Below are 8,506 nucleotides of genomic sequence, written 5' to 3' on the forward strand. Positions count from 1 at the left end.
TATATCAATTTGTGGTAGAGCACGTTTTAAAATTTATTTTACACATACATTATTCTGCGCTATTTTATTGTTTCAGTACATATGAAGCTTCCATTTGTTTACGCCATAGGCTTAATCAATGTTAAAACTGTTTTGAAATTGCTATCACCGCAACGATTGGTAGGCGCTGCTGATGGTACGCCACGAACATAGACATAACATGCATGAGGCGACAATGCTAGTCATCTGAAATATTCGCGCGAAAAATCCAAAGTCTTAACCAACATTTTGCCCCTTTCGTTCTTCTACCTTCATATCACTAGTCACTCATAGATAGATATATTTATCGAAAGGAAAAGGCAGAGAGGTTGGCTGGAATAATTCAAATCTGGCCTGCTACTCTACATTGGGGAAGGGGAAGGCAGAACAAAGAAGATCATGATGGGTGACGATGTGGGAGAAGGCATATGAAATATATTACAGACACAGTACCTTGCTTTACAAGCGCGAATCACGTCCACTGGCGCACAAAAAAACGGCAAAGAGCACACACTGCCTTGACGCCCTTCCCCTTGTCCTGCCAAGTGCCCCGCAGCAGTTCCTCCGACAGAGGCCCTTTGTCCAAACGCTTCAAGGAAGCGGCTAGCACACTTCGTTCGCACACATATGCTGGGCACACCAATAATATATGGTCCACAGTCTCATGGTTGCCACAAGTTGAACAATCCGGCGAGTTCATCTGTCCAAATAATTTTAAGTACTTGCGCGTGAAAGCCACGTTTAAACGAAGTCTATGTAGCAAGCATGCCTGATGGCGCATTATATTACGCGGAAAATAAAATTTCCATGTATGATCGAGCCTTCTTAGACAAATGTGTTTGGCATCTGGCTGGGTCCATTAAGCTGCTATAGCATTTTCCACTCAACTCGTAAGAAGGCACGTCGTATCCGCTCTTGAAAAAGCTGTGCCGGTCACTCATGATGTGATTGGCGCTGCTGATGATAAATATTGATAGTCGGCTTTCGGTTCTTTATAAAGGCGGAGAGTTATAATAAAGTGATGCAAAAAATTGAAGGGATTGATCATTTATTATTGCTTATGATCACGCATCTTACCTGAAGTGTTAAATATTACACCTCGCTCTTTGCAGTCTGTCCTACGGCGTGGTGTTGGCCCTAAGGCTAGTTTCGTCGGTCTCATGAAGCGAAGTACGGACAACCTCTCCTTCTTCCTGAGCTCACTGGGGAAGCTGCACACCCTGGGTGTTCAGATGGATATATCACCTCTTTACCCGCAAGTCCCGTGGCCCGTGCCTCGAGGGACGCCCAGCATCGGACACCTGGTCGCCTGGGACCACACACAGAGCTGGAACGTCGTTGCGTGGAAAGAATGCATAACCTTGGCGGAGGGACGCGACCTTTTTGTAAGAATTGCCGACACATATAAAGCTGGGCCTTTTAAGAACGCAATTAAAAATAGAATTCGACGGTTTTCTAATAAGATATTTTTTCGTCCTGATCATTTTGACTTCCGGGGCGAGACGTGGCATTGAGTTGGTGCTTAGCAGATAGGTTATGAAATGGAAGCTAAAGAATTTCAAAACGAAAACAATTGCAATTGTCATTTCAATACATTTTAAATTGAGATAAATAAACTGCATTTTTAGTGGCTTTTTTCAGCATATTCTGTTACTCTTCTCGTCTGGTAAACACTGCCTGTCGCGATTAGTTTATTTGCTGAACAAATGATGAGAGCTTTTCTACTCAACCCCTGTGCTTGCATTCTTTTGGTACCACAATACCGAAAAGTCCCTTCAGTGTGACCTGCGCGCCTAAGCAAAGAGTTTACGTATTTGTATGTGTATGTGTACGTATAAAACGAAGAAAGTAGTTATTGTCAAGTAAATGAGCTACATGACAGCGCAACGAATAAGAAGTCAAAGATAAGAACAAGTGATTGCCGAAGTTTGCCTTAGAGAATCATGTTTTTGTTTCATCTGTTTTCATCATGTAACCCGATGACCAACTCTGCTCGGAAAATTTGCCCCTGATTGCAAACGATCTCAAAGAGCTCAAACTGCTGAGAAGGCGACAACACAAGCGCTTTCTCGCAAGAGAACGTTTATATCATACTCATCGAATGTAGACATCCGAAAGGGTGAAGATACAAAAGAAAAGAAGAACTGTCTACAGGCGCACAAAGAATTACTAATGGAGGAAAATATTAAATACATAGATGATATAAATTAATGTCGTTTCCTTCGAGACACGCAAATATTTCGTGTTAGTGTGGTTGATAGAGGGCTTAAGCACATGTTAAAAATCTAGTCACTCGAAATACTTTTCAAACCCTGCGAATGATTTCTGCGTCGTATGTGCACAAAATAACGATATAATGATGCTTCATCAATGTGGCATGCATCGGTTTAGCTTGTCCAGCCTTTTATGAACGCGACAGTGTTGAATCTCAAGTAAGTGTTCTAACCATCATGGTAATTCAAACGAAGCTTTTTGTAAACACATTTTAGTTGTTACATGTAATGTTCTTTTTTTCTATCAGAATGACACGGCAATCCATACAGTATTGCAAGAAGAAGAAGACGATTCTTCCTCGGAACGCAATCACCAGGACGTCCTCGTCTATACAGTGGCACGCATTCTTGGTCAGTACTTTTTCTTGCAGCTTCAGCGCTGATAAATTCATAAAAAAGGAGAAGAGTCTACATCCTTCTTTTTAGAAAACTTGGTAGAGTTTAAAGGCAGCATGACTACAAAGAGTGTGTGTATCGAAGGATCGCCACCCCTTCATGACACTGAGAACACTGTTACCAAAAAGGACATTTTATCAAATATAAGGAAGATCGTTTATTAGTAGTGGCGTCCCCATTCACTTTAATCAGACGCCTACAGAAATCTGGCGTCTCTTTAGTTGCTGCATAATGAACCAGACTAGATATAGCTATAGTGATTTTGATGTATACTACGAATTACTCTTCCTACTCTATTTCATAGGTTCAAACAGAGTGATGAAAATTATATTATAGATGCTGTAACGTACTGAGTACGTAGATGAGACTTTAGTTAGAGAGAAAGGAAAAAATAGGTTCACCAAGGCTCGTCAACTGCTGCTTATTCTTTTGATTTCCTGCTTCTTCTTCAGTCCCTTTGAGAGGACCCAAAGTACGTAACACTTCCATCTTCGCAGGATGAAGCACTCAGGGAACTAAATAGGCTTTTAGAATGGGATGGTTTTAGCCGAGCGACATGTACCACCCCAGTCTCGGGGGAGCATCGGCCTTTTTCACTGCAGCATGATATCAAACAGTTTACGTCACTTAGGCAGTCTAGAATAACAAAATTGCTGCTATAGTAGGACAGGAGTTTCAGGTATAAGCCACACTTGCGTAGCGACGTCGACGTCCTCAATACATCACCGGATACATTACCGACATGCCAGCTTCAGTTGTCGTAACGTTCCTTGAAGCCCGTCTTGGAGTCCAGTATGCGTAAGCGGGCAAGACGGCGGAGCTTCACCAGCTCGACAAAGAGTGGCGTTGATAGACGGCTTATCGTCGAGGGAGTAAGGAAGGATGATATCAAGGCAGCAATGGTGCATGGAAAACTAAATGAGGGAAAACAAGCTGCAGCCTAGGGCTGCATGCTCCCCACCATTGACTCCCATCTAATGGAAGGGAGGATGTAATCCTAGTTCTTATGATCAGAATAAACGCACATATCCAACACAGGGGTAAGATTGCGGTTTGGTGCGTTTTATGAGCCCTTTTGTCTGAGAAAGGTGTGATGTTGATGTCAAAAACTATTTGTTCGTCATTGGCAGCAGCTGAAAATTGGCGTCCACAGTCACAGTTAAGGACGCGAGGAGGGCTGTACCAGAGAACGAGAAATCGCAAAAGGAATAGCGACAGATCGGAAGCAGTTGCTGAACGCATTGCAGCTGATTTAGAATATTAGGTGAGGTGTTAAACACAAACGACTATCCATCGGTTACCACTGGAAGACCATGGGAAGAAGTTCGAGAGGTCGATGCCCACTTCCTGAAAGGATTTGTTAGGAAGTGCTACAGAGTTCAGCTGTGTTGGCCGAAGTTATAGGGAGGTCTGCCGCTGGCACTCTGCAAACCGGCCACATAAGGCATAATTTCTTGGCGCATCTTTGGTCAATAAAATTTGTCTGCTGTAAAGTGTGTGAGCAACATACAACTTACCAGAGCAGCGTCGTCGTGCATGATTGCATGAACAAATGCGGAGATTCTCCGGCACGACGAGAAGAAAGCGTGCAACTCCTAGGGTGACATTCCTTTCTTAAAGAAGGCCGACCGAGCACAAAAACAGGCATATGGTGAAGCACTATCGGCATCAAACAGGGGCCTAAAAGTCTTGCCATAGCAACCATGTTGTTGGGAGAGTCGGGCGTTCACGGCCGCTTTTGTACTCCACATTCAAGTTAGACTCTTGTAGGCGCAATGCCGCGTCATGGGTCATGTCAATCCGGCGTAATGGGTCCCGGTGGTTTACTAGCCAACACAGCGAATTATGGTCCATAACAATAGTAAAAGTATTTCCATACATGTACCAACGAAATCGCTACACTGCAAAAACGACTGAAAGGCACTCTTGTTCAGCGACTGTGTAGTTCCGTTCAGACTCTCCTAACCTACGACTGGCATAAGCTATCACATGCTGATCGCAGACATGGCGCAGTAAGAGCACAGCTCCAGTGCTGAGGCACCAGCTTTGGTGTTGGTTTTGTGGAGAAAAGAACAGAGAGGCGCAGTATAGGTCCCGACGTAATAAGAAATTTTAGATTGCGAAATGAAGAATCACACTGAGCGGTCAACTTGAAAGCTACGACCTTGAGGAAAATACATGACACAGGGTAGGCGACATCAGCCAGTCCGGAAACAAGGCGGTGAAAATAGGAAAAAATTGCTAGGAATCACCAAAGTTCGTTCACTGATTTGTTAAGCTGGTCACTGCCACAATCTTCAAATGCTTTGTGCCATCCCTAAAGGGCCAAAAAAGACGCAACGGAACAAAGAAAAAAGAAGAACCAGATATTTTTTGGGATAAGTGAAAGAAAACATGTGGACAATGAGCAAAAACCATAGATATTTAGGATAAAAGTTTTGAGTACAATTCGTACACGTCGATGACTGCCGTCCGCGAATCTCCCTCAGTATCATTACCATGCGGTCAGTTTAGTGTTCTCTTAACCGATAATTCAAAAAATCGTGCCTCTAACAACTCGCTCAAACTAAGACCATAAAGTTCTATACGACTACATTATTTGTTATACCGCAAAACAGAAAAACAGACAGGTTTAACCAACCCGACAATGCTGTCTGTAACACCCTGAAGTATCCTCTCTGACACGTAGTCACACCATCTCGAAGACTTTCTTCGATCGCACCTTTCCGTCTCAAAAACGTAATCGAGTTGGCAGCTCATCCGAAATCAGTTATATTAGGCGATGTTGTGAAGTAACCGAAGCAGTCAAGCAGTCAGCACCAGGCTCTATCACTTGCGGGCAAACAACTGCTATAAGTATGCTCGTGAATTTTACCTCATATTATCAGCGCTCACGGTTTGACTGATAACGCCGACTGCAGAATGTCTGGAGAATCGGGTCTACTAACCTATCAAACACTCTGAGGAAATAAAAGAACTGAATGGTCAACGTGCTTCCCTTTGTACACTAATGTACAGACAGAAGCTATTGACAGGTCGTCCTCCTAACATGGATGTAAAAGGTTAAGAGCCTGTATAATGTGCTCAGATGCTGATACTTCCTGTTTACTGTCTGCTACCTTTCACCTGACCTTAAAGTGGCGTTTTTCAATAAAATAAATTTGTAGATGCTGAAATAACTATATAAAAGACATAAATATTGCACTGGATATCAGGCTTGCACTTGAATTTTCATTAAATGGTCTCGCTAAGAAAAGGATATTCCACAAAAACAGACTTACTGGCAGTTAGGATGTCCGCTACACTGATAAGGATTTTGTCTAGCGCGTATATACGTTTGCTTAAATCCAGAGCAAAAGATGATTTTGCGGAATTTCATTGCAAAATCATTTTTGTGCAAGTTAGCGATGTTGAAGTTTCATTTGCAGTTCTTTTTTGTGCATTATATGCATTTCTTGTTACATTTTATACGCTTTTCTGTGCCTTTTTTTGTTTGTGAATGTGAGTAGCCCCTCTTGCTCGGACCAAAAAATTGGCCTGCAGTATTACTAAATAAATAAATAAATAAATAAAATTTAGTAAATGAACCTTATCACTCAATGTACCGCAGGTTTCGAGGACCCGTCCACAATAAACCCCACCACAAGTCTCTTCGACCTCGGCATGGACTCAGGGATGGGTGTCGAAGTTTCGCATGCCATTGAGCGATTCTGCGGGGTCGTTCTTTGCATGCAAGAAGTTCGGCACTGCACCATCGGCGCTTCACTTGAGATCAGCAGCCGCTGTGGCATCCGCCAGACTGCCCGAAAATGGTGGGACCAGTTCTGGTCCCAAGAACATCGCCCGGCATGGCGCTTCGCTTGAGAGAGTGTGCATCATATCTTGGTAGCCTTCATAGCGACGCACTCGGACGCCTTTCGAGAGCGGGTAATTTTTAGCCGTACATGCACTGCATATGTAATAACCTCTCTTGCCGTCAAAAGTACACTTTGCAAAGCAGCAAAATAATAGAGAAAAAACAATTGAAGTTTATCGTTTAATTTGAAGCGCGAGATACAAACATGTTTGGTAGAATAAATACCTAGGTCACGTCTCATTTACAGTAAAAATGTCCACTGTAAACGCCGGCCAAAAAGCTTTTAAGAGCAAGGGGGCTGTAATTACAAACATAAGCTCTTTTGATTCACAGCCTGTCTCATCGTGAAAAGGTCTCGGTTAATATAATGGCTAAAGAAGGTGCACTTAGACAAGGCTGTCCATTTGCACGGTTATTCATCATTATTCCTTTAATAAATATGGCAAATACAATACAAAATGGCAGTATATAATCTCCTCATGCTCATGATAGGTGGAGGGCTTGTAGTGCAGCGCTGCAAATCTCGGTTGAAAGCTGACGGTATTGTGCAAGTAAACGATATTGAGTGATGTGATGTGGACGACAGTGCCCGCCAAGTGTGTCAGGAGCGTGTATCGACCAAAGTATCCGCATGCCCTCACACTTTAAAAAAATTTTGCCTAATACGGGAATCGAATTACTAGCCGTCCAATCCCCAGAAGAGCGCGCGGACAACTACTCCGCGCCGGGCTTCTAAGAAAATGATCGTTATTCCCCCTGCCTAGCATGGCGATGACAGTAGCGATGACAATGGCGATGTAGTTAGCGATGATGATAACGATGATAGTGTTGATGACAATGATGGTGCCCTTCGTTGACAATTATACTGATGCTCGGGGCAGCGACAATGATGTTCGTGGTACTGAATCAGTGGTGAGAATGGCCATGTAAGTAGTGATAAATATGATAGTTGCGATGACAATGCAGCTCGTAAAAGAGTCCTGTAGAGTGGCTTTCGCCATTACTGCTCTTACGCAGTGTCTTGCAATTTTTATTGCTCGTGGAGACCAAGGATGCGCAACCTGCTTTGCTTTCATCGGATTTATGAAAAGCCTGATAATGTTTTAAGTTGTTAGCCACTGATTACGGATCTCCCCCTGCAAATCGAAAAGATAACAAAGAAGGAGGAATACAAATATATCTGGGTACGTGGTGCGCAAAGGCATATAGGACAGCGAGGAAAAGCAACGAGGACCGAAAGGCAAAGAGCGTTCACAATAATGAATAAACAAGAAATACAGGCACTGCCAATTAGAGGCACTGGGCTCCATTGCAACTTCCCGAGCAAGTAAGCCACCTGTCTCCTCCTCTCTCCCCTTTCCTTCCTTCTCCATGGATGCAGGAAGATGACTTGCATATCTCGACTCTGCAGTCTGCTAGCAGCGTTAGCTGGAGGTTATTCAGCTCCAACCTACCGTGGCATGTGCGATTTAATCCGACTTTGCAGACGGCGACAATATGCAATCTAGGAAAGGGTGAGGCACAAATTATTTCACAGCTTTCAGTGAGGCACAAACTATTCGTCTGGTATATGGAGTAGCGAAGAGTTTATAGTCTGAAACAATGATAGAAACACGGAGAGATATAAAGAAAAACACACATTGCGCTGAACTGACAACTGAGACTTTAGTCATGAAGCATATCTTTATATACACAGAGAGTCATAGCATGTGGACCACCAGATCCATCGTGTGACATAAAATGTCACCCTCTTCCTTCCAAAAAGGCCCTTGTGTTAGCATGAAGTATTAGGGAAGTGCTGCTTACACATGTTTCTTTACCATTTGCGATGTTTACTGGCTCAATAATTTTTCTTGCCGTTTGGTCTCGTATGCGTATGCCTCGCGTAAACCGAGGACACAGCCTTGTGGTCCTTTCATCCAGATATGTCGGTACAAAAGACGGCGCTCCCGCAAACTTAGGG

At 43.4% G+C, this 8,506-nt stretch overlaps 1 protein-coding gene across 1 annotated transcript in view; it reads left to right on the forward strand.

The window, feature by feature from the left end:
• The window catches only part of LOC146189305 (fatty acid synthase-like), a 51,446-nt gene extending 44,895 nt beyond the window's left edge, over positions 1 to 6,551 (forward strand). The window contains exons 12-14 of the mRNA XM_084605231.1: positions 1,131 to 1,403; positions 2,540 to 2,642; positions 6,298 to 6,551. Of these exons, the coding sequence (XP_084461357.1) occupies positions 1,131 to 1,403; positions 2,540 to 2,642; positions 6,298 to 6,551 (630 nt within the window). The remainder of the gene's footprint in view (positions 1 to 1,130; positions 1,404 to 2,539; positions 2,643 to 6,297) is intronic.
• Positions 6,552 to 8,506: the final 1,955 nt, after the last annotated feature.

The sequence above is a fragment of the Amblyomma maculatum genome, chromosome 5 (genome assembly GCF_055883805.1).
Source record: "Amblyomma maculatum isolate TAMU_Amacu chromosome 5, ASM5588380v1, whole genome shotgun sequence".
NCBI classification, from domain to species: domain Eukaryota; kingdom Metazoa; phylum Arthropoda; class Arachnida; order Ixodida; family Ixodidae; genus Amblyomma; species Amblyomma maculatum.